Below are 18,776 nucleotides of genomic sequence, written 5' to 3'. Positions count from 1 at the left end.
ATATAAATTGTGTTTTTTGCTCTTTATGACCTTGAAATAGCGGGGAAGCTTTATATCAAATATGATTAAAAATGTTCCTGGATTTTATGCTAAACTTCAGCCTGAAGTGCATTTCCTAGAACCAAATTATATACCTCTGAAAACAAAAGATAAGCATTAAATATGGCAAAACTGATGTTGTTTTAACTTTAAAATATATTTCACATTATAATACTGTACCTGTGTTGCAGGTATCCTTCATAAGCCTACACCGATCTTTCACTGAAGATGCACTTCTTCCCAGTGCAGCTCCTATGGTTGCCCAGTCATTTCCATGCTTTATCCTTAGCCTAAATAAGACAGTTCAGTAGAAATTTGATTATTAAGAAGTTTTCAATATGAAGACTTCAAAATTATTTAAATAGTTACGAAAGAATGAAGGGCTTGTGAATGAGGAACTTACTCTTTGAGCTTTTCGATTTCTTCAGGAGTATACCTATGCAGTAAATACAAGCACAATTACTTAAGAGTAGAAAACACACAGAAAAAATATTTTTTTGCAAACCACATGCAATATACTTCTAACATAGCAAAAAATCATTATTAAATTTTACACTTCAAAACTGAATGAATTCTTATCCCAACCTGCCCCACATACCCACCCCTTGCCCCACACACTGGGGGGCTGCAGCCTGGGAGCAATGGGTCAGGAATGAGGGGTAAAAAGGAGAGGAAAAAGTAAGTTTCATTATTTATCTTGGTTCATTTTTAAAGATGTCTGGATCTGCATGTCTTCTTTTATTGATACATCTTCCTTAATTTCAATGGAGTTGACCCTGATATACGCCTGATCAGAATTTACATCATGTAAATCTTAACAAAAGGAGAGTTCTTCATGGCACATTTTCTCCTGTTTAGTTGTATGACTGTTATAATGTTAAATTTGTGGATTTGCTACCACCCTAGGAAATTGGAGTAACATTGACTTAACTGCTGGGGAAACTGTGGCATGTAGATGAAATGATTTGCCCAAGAATTACAATCTTACAGACAAAGTCAGAATTCTTGGGGAAATCTTGGTCTACCTGGATGCTCTCTGCATCCTAGAGTTCTGCTTGTAGTGGAGATTGTCACAGCTGCATTAGGATACATCAGTGCAGACCCTGGCACTTGTATGGAACCTGCTAGGACTGGAACTCTGTGCTAGCAGATCCACTCAGTCCTTTAAAAGCTCTTATAAAACACTAGGTTTTAGTTAGACACAGTACAGCTAACTAGCCAGATATCTCTGCCTTGACTGGAACAGTATTTTTAACCTTGAAAATCCATCTAGTTGGGGATGATCCTGCTTTGAGCAGGGGGTTGGTCTAGAAGATCTCCTTAGGTCCCTGCCAACCCTAATTTTCTATGATCTCCCTAGAACACTGGATAGACATCGCCTAGTAAAGAAAGTAAAGACAAAGGGACCACTGTGAGCCTGACCACTTTTCAGAGAAGGCTCGGGGGAGCGAAAGCAAAGAAAGGTAAATAAATTCCTTTCTTGCCTTTAGTTAGCTATCCTGCTAACTTAAACACACTACCAGAGAACATTGGAAAATAACCCTTGCGTTCTTTAGAACATGGGGTTTAAGTCAAGAGAATTATTCTGTCCTGAGACAGGTGGTGCAAAGGAAATGAGCTGAACTAAAACTGCTGGAAGGGGGTGTTAATATCTATTTTCTGGATGCAGATGTGGTAAAAACGGTTTCTCTCATTGGAATGTTCTTTCTTAACAAATTTGTTAAACTTCTTCAATAAATAAATTCATCATTGCAAAAATCATTAACACAAAACATGTTGTTATCTCCCAAAGTAAGTGTTTTATATTGCTTTTTTTCAAATCCCATTTCTGGGACTGCAGCACCAACACGAGGTCAACCAATCCTCTTCATTATTCTATTCCCTGTATTTGGAGAACCACCATGATCTAATATATGAGTTTAGAGCTAGAGAGCTAGGAATTACTAAGCTGTAGATCTGGCACAACTCTGCCTTGCGTGTCTGGCCTAGAAAAAATTGGGTTTATTTTCTGTGGCCCCTCAACTCTTTACATTTATGCCATGGTTAATGTGTTAACCACAGCATAAATGACAAGGGTGCTATACATGCACCTGATTTAAAGTTCCAAAAACCAGCAGAGAACCCATAAAAATGTTCTGCATACAATGTAGAACATTTTCATGGCTGGTTTGTATGGTGTCTTAAATACACCAGGCCCCCAGACCAATAACCACCTGATTGTTGGCCCTGGTCCAAGGTTCTGAGGGGCAAGAAGCCAGAGTAATTCATCACTCCACATTACAACAGCTCCACTGAACAAGACTGAAGCTCTCATGTGCATTATTATTATTTAGATTTATACCTTGCTCTATTTGGCATTACATCAAGAGAACCAAAAATGAGGCAGTGTGATCTTCTTTCACTAGACAAAAAACTGCACAGCTGTAGCCTCTACTCTTCCTTCTAAACTAAGTTTCACAAAAGCAATTTATTTCTGTTGCAAACCAACTCAGTGCCCTCTCACCTTTGTTACCGTGAACCACTACAAAATCATGAGATTACAAATACTGTATTTTACTGACTAGGAGGAATTTGCTCCATGTCATTTTAAGTTCCAGAAGTTCTAATTTCCCTTTCTCCATAGTCTTACTTCACATGTCATTCATAATGGTCAAAGTGCATGTCAAAAAATTAGCACACGACCTTAATCATACCAATCAAGCCACGGAGCATTAGAGGCTTTCATACTTTCCAACATGGTTCCGGTCATCATACATGCGAAGAACTCTTCTATAAACAGCAAAGAGAGGCCGGTTCAGCCCCCACGCTATGGTTCTGTAGAAATCCTTCCTTTCATCTTTTGACATCTCAAAGATGATTTCGGTGGCATCTTTTATTCCACGAGCCTAGGCAGATTACAGTTGTAGGGAGACTTTATACAAAAAGCACCAAATAAAGTTGGCTTTTATAAATGACAAGCAGAATTTTTAAAGATCAGAAATCCAGATTATGAATTTTGAACGTGGGTTCCCCAATTAGGTATAAGTATCCTTATTTATCCAAAGAAGTGCAGAACACTCCTGAATATCAAATCAATTATTTAGAAGCCCAAATATGCATATAAAGTGCCCATTATCTATCCAAGCTTGAAAATTCTGATAACTATGTAATTAGTGGTTAAAAAGCAATATCAGCTCTACAAACATCATGCAAATTTTAAATTAGCGCAGTTGGTGGGCGCATCTACACGTGACTCTATGTCATCATAGCAATGTGCTATGGTGCCATAGTGTTAGCGGTCAAAAACCATGACACTGCAGCTACACTGCTGTAGCAACGTACTCCCTAGTTATAGCACGTTGCTACAATGACATAGCAGCTAAAAATAACTGGGTGCGGTGCACACGGCACAGGACCAGCTATTACAGCACTGTCATTTAGTACTTCCAAAAGGAAGTACTAAATGATGGTGTAGTAACAAAGGTGCTGTAGGGACACATGTAGACACGCCTGGTGTCTCCCACAAGGTTTTGTCAAGGAGAAAAACAGCTGCACAAGGAACATGAAGAAACATTTTAATATATAAATATAAAAAATTTTTAAGGATAAAAATATTCTTTACTCCTTTACAAAAGACAAATGCCATAGCATTGCTATAGTGTAGGGATGGCCACCCTGTAGCATGAGTGCTACAAATGGCACAGGTAGCCGCTCTGTGGCACACAGCAGATCAGCAAGGGAACAGCCAGTACAGCAGAACATATAGCAGAAAGCAGAGCAGGAGATCAGGCAGGAAGCACAAGGCAGAAAGCAGAGGAGGAAATTGGGCAGGGAACACAAAATAGGGAGCAGAAAGCAGAGCAAAAGACTGGGCAGAGGAAGGGGATCAAAGTGGTACTCTGAGAAGGTAGAAGGCTAACTTGTGGCATTGCCTGCCAAAAAGGTGGGCCCCCCACACTGCTATAGTACATGAAAACTTGAAGAGAAAATTCCTGGTAAAACTGACCAGTTTGCTTAACTCTGGTACTTTAGTTTAGTTATCCAAGATAAGCAAACAACATAAATGGGAAAAGTACAGTCAATTACACTTTAACAAATATGTCAGCGTTGATTCAGAGGTTTATAAGTAATTCATGAAGGGTGGAGTGCTTTATTAATTTGGCCGGATTAAAAAAAATCAAAAAATCAATCACCTCTATTTCTACATCCGCACAAGTCTGTGTGTATAAATTCAAATACCAATGCAACTAGGCAATCATACCGAAACGAATGCTGAGATGTTCAAAGGTGTGCTAACAGAGGCTGGATCCAGCCCCCACCTTGTAGCTTTAAGTACTTCTTCTGATGTCACCATGATTTCCAGGAAGTTAACACGTGCTCAAACAGATTATGCCACTTGAGCATCTTGATGGGCAATTTTAAAACAAGATGTTCTAAATTTGCAAGTGCAAATTTGAAGTGCTGCAAAAAGATCTGACCTGGTCTTAAACTCCAGCTATGGGTACAATAAATATAGTTATACTTAAAAACTGTAAACATAGAAACATTTTTATTATATTTCAAACAAATTGTAGGCAGTTTTATTATACACTGTTCAGGAAAGGCTATTTGCATACTCTTCGGAAGTTCTACAGAAAGCAAATTTTAAATAACGCAGGGCAGAGCCAGTGCAACCAGTTTAATTAGAAGACCAATATGCTGTAAAACATACCTTTAAATAACGTTCAATGTTACTCATCAAAATGTCAATTTCTTCCTTTGACCACATTCCCTGCTTCCATTTATGGCCTTCAAAGAGCAAAGACAAACTAATCACAATTCTGAAAATCAGCATGGTAGAGGAAAAAAAAATCAAAGGCAGAAAGCAATTAAAAAAAGGAAAAGATGGAAGAGACACAAACTAAATAGACCAGCAGAAATTATGTATAATTTACAAACAACCAACCTATTTCTGAGTTTGGGATTTGGGAATATTTGACATTTGTCAGTGTCAAATATTAAAAAATTATACACTGGGCTCCCAAAATCAAAACGTTAGCTTACAAAATAATAATAAGGTTTTGTTTTTTTGTTTTTTTAATGAAAAGATGAAACCTCTTTCTTTGCCTTCTGGTTTTCAAATCATTAGGGTGCTCCCAAGTCCTATTTTCAAGTTTTCCTCTGCAACTGCAAGGACTAAAGACTTGCTTTTTAAAAAATGAAATCAGAAATTCTCTGAAGTTTCAATGGGAACTGGCAGCTGGCACTTAAAAAGAAAATACAACTGATGATAAAACTGCAAGAGTTGGCAACTCCACAGCCTCATGTTACATATCTTATATGCAAGGATCACTGCCTGCTCTGGGTGCGCCCCATACAGGCAAGGGTAATAAGCTCTGTGCTTAGCAGTGTTGGCAGCACTGGGCCCTAGGTCTTTAATTATGTTCACTGGGAGTTCTCCAGGTGACAGTCAAGAGATAGACCCCACTGTGTGCGCGGGATTTCTCAAATAGAAAATGTCAAATCAATAAAAGCAAACCACACTTGGTAATCTCCTGGCCACATAAGTTTTACAAGTCAAAACAATCCATCACTTTGATTCAGAGATAAGGCTGCAATCCTTAAACACTGTGATCCAGTAGCAAAATGAAGTGAAAAATAACCTCCTCTGTTCTTTTATTTTTTAAAAAGCTTCTTCTCATTCTCACACCATATAGTGGCAGATCTACTCTACAAATCCCTCATAATTAAGGATGTGCTAGTGACCCACTTCAGGTATTGGTGCATGTTGGCAACATGTCCATCTGCTTAGAAAACCCGTGTATTTCCTTTTTGGGGTGCCAATTATCAGCTAGCTAATTTGGAGACAATCTGTCAAAGAAATTTTGTTTAAACCTAATTATAATCAGAAGTATAGTCATCATTGCTAATTCTGTTCCTGCTAAGAGTGTTCTTTCCTAATGCCCCATGGCCCTAAGCTTTTTCTCTCCCCAAAGCAAGCTACAGAGAGATCCATGAGGTTCCAAAGGCAAAATACACTAGTAGTTAAAAGTCCTTGGAATAACACTTCCATCGGAGCACAGGAACCAACGTAAAGAAAAAGGGCTAGTCTTGCTGTGATACATCCTCTAATAATTATATGAAGAAAGGAACTGTATTATGCTTTTGCTGTATGTGCCTACTTATAACTAAGTTTCATATAATCTGTCAGAGGGCTTGAAAAACATATTCGACACCTACCTAATGGTGAAAAGTGAATATAAAGATGGCAGCACACGCTGCCTGTATGAGCAACACAGGCTCCATCTTTTTGCTATGTGAGGGAAAGGTACTGGGACGCCTAGAACGGTGTTGTTTCTGACACAAAGTGGAGACCTTCAAGCAGGGTCCAGCTAGTAGGTCAGAGTTTACAATTTTTTCATTATGCAGTGTGTTTTATTAGAAAGATTATCTCCAGCAACACCTCCCTTTCCACTTACAAGCACACAGACCACCCTCTCATCAATCCACAAATACATAAGCCACCTGCAATTTACAATAACATGCCTGTGAGAAAGTAATATGAAAGATGTTTTAGTGTATTTTTTCTTTTAATGACACAACTCCTGAAAATGAGGACACCCAGTAGCATGTGACTAGCCAACTCTCTATCAAGGCCCCAGCAAGAACTCTTGGCAGTCACAATTTGGGAAACACTGCTTTAGGGCACAAGATTTTGATATATGTGAAGTAGAAGCATAAGCCCTCTGTTCCACCCCACTCACCATCTTAAGGCCTACCAAGTTGTTGCAAAATTCAAGTCATTCACTTACAATCTGTGCATTCCTTTTCGCGTGGATTGTCTGTGTAGCCTGTGCACAAAACGGACTCTGAAGTAGGCTGCTGCAAATTTCAGCTCTCTCAAAATGTGAATTAAAGGAGTGGTTCCTTCAACGGTTTACAAAAATTTTTTAAAAACTTATTTCAGGTGTTGTTACTACTACTACTTAATGCTCCCGCCTCATGAATGCTAGAGTATATGGACTGATGTCTTTGCTAGACTACCGCTTCCTCAGTCCCTGGAGTAAATATTCATAGATTCATAGATGCTAGGGTCAGAAGGGACCTCAACAGATCATCAAGTCCAACCCCCTGCATAGGCAGGAAAGAGGGCTGGGGTAAGATGACCCCAGCCAGATGCCTCTTGAAGACTCCCAGGGTAGGGGAGAGCACCACCTCCCTTGGGAGCCCGTTCCAGACCCTGGCCACTCTAACTGTGAAGAAGTTCTTCCTAATGTCCAATCTAAATCTGCTCTCTGCTAGCTTGTGGCCATTATTTCTTGTAACCCCAAGGGGCACCTTGGTGAATAAAACCTCACCAATTCCCTTCTGTGCCCCCCGTGATGAACTTATAGGCAGCCACAAGGTCGCCTCTCAACCTTCTCTTGCGGAGGCTGAAGAGGTCCAGGTGCCCCAGTCTCTCCTCACAGGGCTTGGCCTGCAAGCCCTTAACCATACTGGGGAGCTTAAAAGCTCTGTAGATTCAAGAAATATTGCGGATGCAGAAAACAGAGGAAGATTAGCAGCTGTTAAAACTACACATGCCCGCTGCCAGGGCCAGTAAATGAAATCCACAGAATTGATCCAATAATATGGCTTCACTGGGCATGTCTACACGAGACACTTTACTGCACAGTAGAGCAAATGACTGGGAGCGTCTAGACGAGACGCTACTGTGCAGTAGCTTGTATTACCGCACAGTAGCATTGCTGGGCACTAACCATATGGCATCAGTACTGCGCAGTAGTAACAAGCTACTGAACAGTATCTCACTGCTACTGCACAGTCATTTTGTACTTACTTATGCAAGTAATAACTACACAGTAACAATTGTGCAGTCTGCTGCTCGTGTAGATACAAATAGCATCTGCAAATGCAAGTAGCAAATTAACTGATGATTAATTACTGTGAAGTAAGGCACGTGTAGATTGCTCCCAGCCCCCAGGAACTGCCTGCTGCAGGGGTGGGCTCCGCTCCTGAAGCTTGGGTGGGGACAACATCCCCCTGACCCAGCAGCAGGGAGCTCTTAGCCTCTGCCTCGCAATTGCTAAGAGGGGCTGGGAGATTGCTTCATCCCAGCTCTGCGATCACAGAGCAGGGGCTAGGAACTCCCTGCACAGGGAGAGTTCCCCGCTCAGCCTGGAGCTGGCTGGGACTTGTCCCAGACCAGGACAGTTCCCAGCCAGTCCCAGGCTGCGTGGGGAAATGTGCATGTGCAGCCTTCCCCATGCAGCCTGGCAACTGCCCTGGTTTGGGGCAGGTCTCAGCCTTGCAGCTTTTTCTCATCCCCGTGCCCTGATTGGGTGATTGAGGCATAGGGCTTGGAACAAGCTGCAGGGCAGGGGCAGGTCCCAGCCCTCTGCCCCGATTCTCCGGTGGGGCAGCTAGCAGCAAGCCCCCAACTACGTGGGGAATCCCTGCCCAGCTGGGGGCTCACTGCTAGATCCCCCACTGGCACATTGGGGCACGGGGCTGGGACCTGCCCCTCCCTCGCAGTTTTTCCAAGCCTCCTGTTCCCGATCAGGGAGACGGGGCCGGGTGCTCCTTGCTGCTGGGGCAGGGGGACATTGTCCCTGCCTGGGCTGAGCCACCTGAGCCCGCCCTGGCAGCAGGCAGCAGGCAGCAATAAGCAATCTCCCAGCCCCCACAAGGAGACAGCTGTCTTTTGGCCCTCTACTCCCTGCCAGCCCCTGGGCTAGCACCCAGAGGGAGCTCTTCCACCTGGCTGCTGCAGGTGGCCAGTGCAGGGCCAAATTGGTTGGAAGCAGACTCCTGCCAGGAGCTGCAAATCTGCTCCCAAATGGGCGCATGTGTAGACACCTGCCCAGGGTGGGTTTACTGCAGAGTAAGTTACTCTGGAGTAAACCTGTCCAGCAGCATTTGCATATGTAGACATGCCCACATAATGTAGCTGCTCATTTCTCCCTGCCATCAACTTTTGAGTTTCCCATTCCCATTGCACTGCTCTTCTTTTACCTTCTCCCTCTCTAGACCAGTGAAAGAGAGGAGGTCAGAAAAAGGCAATTTGTTTCTATGAAAAGTTATGAAGGAAAATCATTTTTTTTTTGTTCAAAAATAAGAGTGCTGGGTCTAGATGACCCTGTGAGGTATTAGCAAACAAGAATGCTTATGAAGGTCCAATACTCCTGTATAAAAGATGCTTAGAATTAAGAAACTGGGTGCTTGTTACGTGAAATTATTCCGCTTGCACCTTGTATTGCTAGCAATAAATCTTCTTTATACTTTCACCCCTGGTATCTTTATTGGCCTTTGCATACCGGGCAAGATCCCAGACTTGAGCTGGGGCTCAACAACCCCAGCTAGATACTCATCGAACCTCCTCTTGAAGACCCCCAGGGTAGGGGAGAGCACCACCTCCCTTGGGAGCCCGTTCCAGACCCTGGCCACTCTAACTGTGAAGAAGTTCTTCCTAATGTCCAATCTAAATCTGCTCTCTGCTAGCTTGTGGCCATTATTTCTTGTAACCCCAAGGGGCACCTTGGTGAATAAAACCTCACCAATTCCCTTCTGTGCCCCCCGTGATGAACTTATAGGCAGCCACAAGGTCGCCTCTCAACCTTCTCTTGCGGAGGCTGAAGAGGTCCAGGTGCCCCAGTCTCTCCTCACAGGGCTTGGCCTGCAAGCCCTTAACCATACTGGGGAGCTTAAAAGCTCTGTAGATTCAAGAAATATTGCGGATGCAGAAAACAGAGGAAGATTAGCAGCTGTTAAAACTACACATGCCCGCTGCCAGGGCCAGTAAATGAAATCCACAGAATTGATCCAATAATATGGCTTCACTGGGCATGTCTACACGAGACACTTTACTGCACAGTAGAGCAAATGACTGGGAGCGTCTAGACGAGACGCTACTGTGCAGTAGCTTGTATTACCGCACAGTAGCATTGCTGGGCACTAACCATATGGCATCAGTACTGCGCAGTAGTAACAAGCTACTGAACAGTATCTCACTGCTACTGCACAGTCATTTTGTACTTACTTATGCAAGTAATAACTACACAGTAACAATTGTGCAGTCTGCTGCTCGTGTAGATACAAATAGCATCTGCAAATGCAAGTAGCAAATTAACTGATGATTAATTACTGTGAAGTAAGGCACGTGTAGATTGCTCCCAGCCCCCAGGAACTGCCTGCTGCAGGGGTGGGCTCCGCTCCTGAAGCTTGGGTGGGGACAACATCCCCCTGACCCAGCAGCAGGGAGCTCTTAGCCTCTGCCTCGCAATTGCTAAGAGGGGCTGGGAGATTGCTTCATCCCAGCTCTGCGATCACAGAGCAGGGGCTAGGAACTCCCTGCACAGGGAGAGTTCCCCGCTCAGCCTGGAGCTGGCTGGGACTTGTCCCAGACCAGGACAGTTCCCAGCCAGTCCCAGGCTGCGTGGGGAAATGTGCATGTGCAGCCTTCCCCATGCAGCCTGGCAACTGCCCTGGTTTGGGGCAGGTCTCAGCCTTGCAGCTTTTTCTCATCCCCGTGCCCTGATTGGGTGATTGAGGCATAGGGCTTGGAACAAGCTGCAGGGCAGGGGCAGGTCCCAGCCCTCTGCCCCGATTCTCCGGTGGGGCAGCTAGCAGCAAGCCCCCAACTACGTGGGGAATCACTGCCCAGCTGGGGGCTCACTGCTAGATCCCCCACTGGCACATTGGGGCACGGGGCTGGGACCTGCCCCTCCCTCGCAGTTTTTCCAAGCCTCCTGTTCCCGATCAGGGAGACGGGGCCGGGTGCTCCTTGCTGCTGGGGCAGGGGGACATTGTCCCTGCCTGGGCTGAGCCACCTGAGCCCGCCCTGGCAGCAGGCAGCAGGCAGCAATAAGCAATCTCCCAGCCCCCACAAGGAGACAGCTGTCTTTTGGCCCTCTACTCCCTGCCAGCCCCTGGGCTAGCACCCAGAGGGAGCTCTTCCACCTGGCTGCTGCAGGTGGCCAGTGCAGGGCCAAATTGGTTGGAAGCAGACTCCTGCCAGGAGCTGCAAATCTGCTCCCAAATGGGCGCATGTGTAGACACCTGCCCAGGGTGGGTTTACTGCAGAGTAAGTTACTCTGGAGTAAACCTGTCCAGCAGCATTTGCATATGTAGACATGCCCACATAATGTAGCTGCTCATTTCTCCCTGCCATCAACTTTTGAGTTTCCCATTCCCATTGCACTGCTCTTCTTTTACCTTCTCCCTCTCTAGACCAGTGAAAGAGAGGAGGTCAGAAAAAGGCAATTTGTTTCTATGAAAAGTTATGAAGGAAAATCATTTTTTTTTTGTTCAAAAATTCTCAGAACAGTTCTTATTTAGAACTGGTTTCAGAAGTTTTTTGATTTTTCTGTCCTATTTTTCCAATGAAAGAGAGAGAGGGGGAAGAAAGTGCCAGAACTATTTTGTTTGTTATTTGAGAGAAAAAATAGCATATCCTTGGAAAGGTTATTTTTTTTCTGAAAAAACATCCATGAAAATTTTCATCCTGCTGTGACACAGAGCAGTATATGCTGCAGAGCACTACAGCACTCAGCTTAACTCCTGTGAAGCTTTTAAAAGGTCTTGGTTCTTTTCAGACCAAAAAGAGACTTGTGATGCTATACAGCAGGGTCTCTTGAGGTAATCGCCACCCTTAGAATTAGTGCCAGGCTTGGAAGCTTTCCAACGTTAGTTCCCTCTCTCTAAAAGGAAGCTACATTTGAGCTCTGCCTTTATCCTTCTCCATCAAGAGTGAAAAAAAGAGAGGGACTAAGAACATATTTTTTGGTTGTACAATCACAAATGCAGGATTCATTTAGCATTAATTTTAGCTAGGAAAGTAAGAGTAAAGCCAAATTAAGTAGGCCATTTATATATAGCATAAAATCAATATTTTTATAACTACTTGTACCATACACTTCAATATGCTTATGCTGCAACTTTGCCCTCTCTGTTCTTGATCTTGCCCTTTGTCTGGGACATAGGAGGACTTGCTTTTTTCCCATTATAGGAAGTAACTATTTCAAGTTTTAGGCTTGACCCTACTTATTTCCATTAACAAAATAGGCACAGACCCTGCACCAGAAAACTGGTTATTTTATGCAGTATATGAAGTACTTCCACATACTTGCTATGCATATCAGCTCAGCTTTCTGCATATAGGGGTGGAGAGGGCAGGGATCTGGGGCTAAATACCCTACCTTTATTTGTTAGGGAATCTTTATCCTCTTTGGTTGTAAACCAGGCTTGACTAACAGCTGACACTTCTTCATTGCCTAGAGGGGAGATTTCATCCAGCTGCTCATTCTGAAGAATCTTGAAAAGATTAATTGAAGAGATCTTATTAACTGATTTAACATTTATTCTCTCATCTTGAATTTAACATGCAATACTTAGCAAGCAGACAACATGCAGAAGAAAGATGGACATGTCACATTAGTTCACCTTACTGGTTGCCAAGACAGCATCCTTTCCAAAACAAAATAGGACATTTTCCTTTTTTAAGCAGCACAAACAGAATTAACAAATGTACTAACCTAACTATTAATGGTGTTTTGAGTATTAATTAGACAATCTCCCTTGTACTGCTCTAAATGAAATTAATACTAAGATACTCCACTGAAGCCAACCAGAAAGAACAGGACCCAATGTTTGTAAACCACTTAAAACACGTAAAGTATTCTGTGAGGGCAGAGGATGATTACTAGGCCAAAACATTCTCTATCTTGACAGTGGACCCATTTGAAAGTTAAAAACTCTAATTTTTGTGGCTCATCATAAAACAAATCACTGCATGTGCATTATGCCTATTACATGCAACCCCTTAATGCAACCCCTTTTGGGACTAAAAATTAACTCAAAATCATATTTTTCTTATTAAAACATGTAACTTGTATTTTTAGTGGAAGATCCTCTAAAAAGACCAGTGTCATACTGTATCAGTTTTATTTTTAAAAAAGGGTATATATCCCCACTTCAATCAAACATTGTGCTTCTTAAATTAAGGTGTATGCATAGATGACAATTAATTAAAAGACAGTGCAGCAAATTTGAACCTTAACTGTACCTGGATCTGAGTAACAGTTCCTTCATTAATCTCATCATCAGCTACCTCAGTCGTAGCAGTCATAGTCACCTCAAAGCTTGGATCATTTTCTGAAACTTGAAAACAACTAAATTAGTAGCCTAGCTTACTTCCGGAATAGTACAGGATTTACAGACTATAATTGCTCTGCAAATTTCTGTACAGCTGGGCTCCAGCATGCATTTTTTTGTCATAGAAAAACCACTATAATGCTCACTACCAGTACCCATTATGAAGCTCAAATAAATGCTTTCAGAACCAAGGCAGTTATAAAGCAGTTATACCAAGCTCTCAGTATATTTAAGCTGTAACACTAAATGTGAAACAAAATTAGTGTTAACTTGGTACATACAAGACAGTATGAGGGCTTAAATTTTTCTGCTCTAGTTTATTTTTATTACTCTCACATACAGACTTTCCATTTTTACCAGGGGAATTGCTGCACTCTTGGTAGATACTATGGGTGTAGAGATGTTCCAGTATTTTCTCCCTGAGAAAAAAATAGTGGTTCTGGAAGAAGAAATCTGATTCCAACCAGGTAGAAGTCACTCCTGGGAGTTTCTCCTGAGAGAATAAATGTCTGGACAATTTCCTGCATCTCAACTTAGGGAAAGGTTCCTGTGCCTTCTGGAGACTGGGGTCACTGAGGTCTGGAAAAGATGTTGCAGGTAGCTGCTTCTGCCCCTCACCAGGAAGGGAAGGGAGGTGCTGCCACCAGCTGCTAGTTGTTAGTTTCTCTCCCACTGGAGTCTTCAGATTGAGAAGCTGGCAGGAGGCTTTGTCCTGCTGCTCAGTCCACTTGGCTCCCACTGCCTGGGAGCTGAGCAGAGGGAGCAACACTGCAAGCCACCTGTCCATTTCTCACTCAAGAACTTCCCGTTTGAAAAGCAGACAGGTAGCTCTACTCTGTTACTCCAGTCCCCTCACGAACACGAGGACTGGAGCATCTCATGTATTTCTCCAGATCAGGATCTTAAGCACCATGTTATCTACTGAGACTGTGCAAACCTTTCCTTGAGACTTCAGGATACGGAGCTACTACCTGTTCTGTTTGGTCATAAAATATTTCAAGTGCTTTTGTAAGAATACATTGCTTGCTGCAGCATTTCTCCCAACTTCTCCTTCTTTGTGTTGTACATATGCTAACTAGTTGCTGTCCTCTTTCCAAGGGGCATATAGGGCTTGTTGTAAGTATACTATGACCCACAGGGTTGATAGGTGGTGCATGTAAAATATTGATAAACTTGAAAATAAAATATTCGCAAATCTTCTAAAAATCAATGTGTCCAATGTATTCACTTCAACTACTACCACATGAATGTTTGTTCCAAGAGTACAAGAACATGCATCTAACCATACACTTTGATTAACATTCAGCGACTTACTTGGAACGGCAACAACGGAAATGCATGGAGTGGAATCATCGATACTCTGATCATCCTCTGATAAGCAAAGCCTCTTGTGTGGAGGTTCAGTGCTGCCTTCAGAATCTACTTCATCAGCTTCTATCAATAAAAACACATCCACAGTCCTTTGTATTAACATACAGCACTGCCAAGAAAAACCCATTGTTGCTGACCAAAACACAATGCTGAAGCTAAAACAAAGACAAGGAGGCTTGACTCGGTGCTTTGCCATCATATCTGTTCTTGGCACAAATTATTACTTGCTCAGTTTAAGTGCTTCCTTTAATACCTACATACATGGAAATTTAGTTTGCTAGTAGATACCACTGTTGCTGAATTACCTTGTTCCAAAAACAAAGGAAAACTCAAGAGTCTGTCATTCTCTCATGCATGAATTTAAAACTTAGAACATGAGTAGTTCCATTTAGGCCAGTTAGGGCACTGCTTAAAATTAAACATGCATATAAATTATTTGGAGACTTGAAGATTATTATGTGTAAGCAGCAAATGTCAAGATTTATATTTTTAAAATAGTATTTTTTATAAAGCACCAGTCAAAGGCATAAAAGATGCTGTACAAGCTTCCGGAAATTATTATAATAATAACTGGTTTAATGGACCAAACACCAGCCACCTAGAAACAAAAGAGGGAGAGAGGGTGAGGAGGAGGCGGGGATGGAAAGAAATCATGTAGAAAGGAAACTGTATGAAAAATAGCACAGCAAAGTAACTCAAGAAAATGCTCTCAAACTGAAAGATCTTGTCCAGAGTTTTGACAATAGCACAAGAGGCTCTGGATGGAGATCCCAGAACACAAAAAAGCCCTGCCTGAGGGAAAACTAAATGAACCTTAACTCAACTGATTTCATCTGCTGGGGGGGGGGGAACGAACGGACAGGACACAGGGGCTAAAGCCAGGAAAGTTTGAAAATGGTCTTAAAATACAGAACTAACAAAAGAGAGAGTACATATGCTGCCAAGTGTTCTCTATACCATTCTGAGGGCAATGAAGAATAAGATTCCCGTCGGTATCCTGGGTCAAAGTCACGGAGTTCACGGTTTCTACTGTCACTGTGTCAGACTCTTCTTCAACTGTGCTCATACTCAAACCTGAAAAAACCCACAAAATACATTAGTCTTCTATGTGCAGACATCTACTCTGAATATGCAGAACATTAAGCAGGAGACAAATGGTAAGAAGCACAAAACTGCTCTAGGGAATAAGGAGATCTACATCCTATTGACTCAATGAGGAGCAATGTGTGGTATAAGGAAGTCCAGGGCTTGAAAAATTTAATTGCCATGAATTGTCATGAATGCTCAGACACTATCTCATGCCAATCTTGCTTTCCTGAACATTTGTGAAAATGAAAGACAATTTCAAAGCGAGGCAGGCTTCAAATGCGTCACTTCACCAGTTGGACACACTTGCCATTTTGAGAAGAGCAAGGATCTGCTCAAATCCATTGGGTGATTGTTTATTTCCTTGCTTAGGGGAAATATTTAGTCTGATACATCAGGAGACTAATAAGAAATGAAAAAAGATCTAAAGATCTAATATCTAATCCATCTTCTTGCTAGCGCAGAATTTTTTCATACGGTGTATTTTCTATTATTTTAATCCAGTCTAATTGTAGAAGTTCCAAGCAATGAGTTTTTCAGAATCCTCTTCAAGAGACTATTTCACAGTCTAATCTAAAGCATCTATATATGTCAGGAAGTTCTGATATGCAAGTACAAATTTCCACTCCTAAATTTCATCTTCCTTACAACTCTAGGTGCCAGCCAAAAAAATTGTCTCATCTCTTGATTTTTGCATCCTTCAAACATGCAGAGACTATTTTCACATTGTATCTTTCAGTCCCTGCAAACTGCAGGCAAGTAATTCCTTTTGTGGGGCCCCAATTCCGCAAAGATGCCATATTTTCTCATATAACACTTTCCTGCAAATAAGACATGCACCTTGTTTCTGGAAGAAAGAATGAAAGGGAAAAATAACTTTCCTTAGCATAAATACCATAAAGTACAGTATTTTCATAGGGAAATCACAGGTAGTTGAAGTGAAGAAGGCAGGTGGGGAAGGAGACACAAAAACCTGTGGTTGCTCTGTTAAGCCCCTACCTACAAGACGTGGTGCTGATCCTGCCCAAGAAACAGGTCCAGACAATTCAGCTCTAGAAGGATCACACTTTCAACTGCACAGCAAACTACCCAACCTGTTTCTCAAGCTGGGCAGGACCTCAGCTGCCTTGGCAGGTGCTACTTGCTACCTACTCATCTCAAAAATGCGTGGGCAGTTTGGCTCCCACAGGATCAGGCTCAGGCTCTCTGCTCCTTGCATTTCCTCATTTAAGACCAACACTTCAATTTCAAACAGCTAATTTTTACGGGAAAAGGTGAGTGTCATAGGCAGGTGAATGCAGTATGACTAAATCTCTAAAAATAATTGTGTGCATAAATCTTTGCAGGACAGGACCTTATTCTGTCCTCAGAAAGAAATTCCTGTGGTTCCTTCATCATTTGTGTTGCTCCTCTTCAGATTTCTTCCAGTTTGTCTCTTTTTAGTAACATAGTGCCTAAACATTAATATTCTAGCTGTAGTCATACCAGAGTACTAATGAGGGGGACAGTTATTCCCTGAAATACAACATGGTTTATACAGACAAAAGTTAAACAGCATTACAAACTCATTAATTTGCTGTTCATTTGCACTCCCCATTAACAGCTGCTTCTCAGATTTCTCTATCCCATTGTGTATCTGTTATTATCCCTCAGATGTATTAGCTTTTGTTTCCTCAAATCTTGTCATCTCTCTGTCCATGTTTCTAAGCTCCCCATGGGTGTTTGGGGTTTTTTAAATATGATCTACCTGTCCCTGTCTAATATTTCTCATTTGAAAAATTATTAGGATAATTACTCTTTAATTAAGATGTTAAACAGACCACATCTAGAAGAAGGTCAATTTAATTAATAAAAGTCTTTTGTAACAAATAAACTTAAAATGGTAATTGTGAAATAGTTTCATTAATTCAAATCTACATCAATCTAAGGCTTGAGGTCATCTGTAAAATATCATGCACATAATTAATAAACTGTTGCTAAAGTTTTTCTATTACTTTGAAAGTACCCAGGTTGATGTATGCCAGCAGGTACTAATATTAAAGGAATCTGATGGGGGGAAATAATCTAGGCTGTGGCACTGTAAGAATGAATTCAATGGCAGTATTGAGTGAATGCTGAAAATCCCATCCCACTACGAAGTCAAAAAGCCCAATAAGCTGTTCAAATTTTTAGTGGACAGTCCCTTCTCTCAGACCCACCCAAGGCGGTTTACTTGGAAAATATACCACGTTACCAGTTCTGAAATGTGTCTAGCAGTCTGTTAGACACAAATATTAGAAAATGCGAACTCTGCAGATAACAAATTACAGAAACTCTGTAGGGGCGTAGGTTTTAGCCGTGTTGGTCTAAGGACATAGGCAGACAAGGTTCCTTGGATGAATTTGATATCTTTTATTAGACTAACCCAAATGGTTGGAGAATAGTTATTAAGCAAGCTTTCGGTTTCAAAAACCCTTCATCAGGCTAAGGAAGCTAAGGAAACTCTGTAAGAATTTCTGCACCAAGCTTATGAAGGTTGAGCATTTAGGGCTGGAATGTAGCGTTTAGCAGTCCTTGCAGGTAGATAATCAATCCTCCCAAGCCTTGCACAGTTCTTCTACAGAACAACAGCTGAAAGTTTTTTAAAAACCTTTGTGAGCCAGCGAAGGAACCACTCCTTTAACTCACGTTTTGAGAAAAGCTGCTGGGAATTTTAGCTACCTCAGAGTCCATTTTGTGCACTGGCTACACAGACAAACCACGTCACAAGGAATGCACGGATTTTAAGTGAATGACTCACATTTGGTATTGTGGCTCTCGCAAGTTACTTTTCTCATTTTAAGTAAAAAGGCCCACTTTGTCTAATTGGTTACTGAAGATTGCCAGAAAAAAGCTGCATTGTCTCGAGGCATTAAGTTCACTGACAGACTTTATAATGAATACATCATTTTATAAAGACTCATAAATTAAGTCAAATTTGGAACTCATTGGAAATAGTTCGCTTAACCACAGCCAATTGCTTATGCTTTAGGAACAACTGTTTTATGGGGTAAGTGATACTGGGTCCTCAAGGTGAAAATTAAGCCATTGCCACTAAACTAAAAGCAGGTTTTTGCTGCAAAATCTTTAAGCTATTTCTTTTGCAGGACTGGAATATGCACCTTTACCAATAATTGAGGCTAAGAAATACT

The 18,776-nt window shown here is 41.9% G+C and overlaps 1 protein-coding gene across 3 annotated transcripts in view; it reads right to left on the bottom strand.

The window, feature by feature from the left end:
- The window catches only part of DMTF1 (cyclin D binding myb like transcription factor 1), a 35,606-nt gene extending 19,164 nt beyond the window's left edge, over positions 1-16,442 (bottom strand). The window contains exons 1-9 of one of the 3 annotated variants that reach the window (XM_006022112.3): positions 16,255-16,442; positions 15,478-15,594; positions 14,464-14,583; positions 13,061-13,155; positions 12,195-12,309; positions 4,730-4,806; positions 2,767-2,924; positions 443-475; positions 220-329 (exon numbers count right to left, since the gene is read on the bottom strand). In XM_006022112.3, the coding sequence (XP_006022174.1) occupies positions 220-329; positions 443-475; positions 2,767-2,924; positions 4,730-4,806; positions 12,195-12,309; positions 13,061-13,155; positions 14,464-14,583; positions 15,478-15,586 (817 nt within the window). In that variant the 5' untranslated portion in view covers positions 15,587-15,594; positions 16,255-16,442. Of the gene's footprint in view, positions 1-219; positions 330-442; positions 476-2,766; positions 2,925-4,279; positions 4,514-4,729; positions 4,839-12,194; positions 12,310-13,060; positions 13,156-14,463; positions 14,584-15,477; positions 15,595-16,254 lie in introns of those variants that run through there. The other 2 variants (XM_014519243.2, XM_025202305.1) reach the window with 2 other exon arrangements.
- Positions 16,443-18,776: the final 2,334 nt, after the last annotated feature.

Source organism: Alligator sinensis, unplaced genomic scaffold (assembly GCF_000455745.1).
Source record: "Alligator sinensis unplaced genomic scaffold, ASM45574v1 scaffold1216_1, whole genome shotgun sequence".
In the NCBI taxonomy this organism is placed as follows: Eukaryota; Metazoa; Chordata; order Crocodylia; family Alligatoridae; genus Alligator; species Alligator sinensis.
Note: the sequence above shows the minus strand (reverse complement) of the source record. Positions and strands in the feature narration are given on the sequence as shown.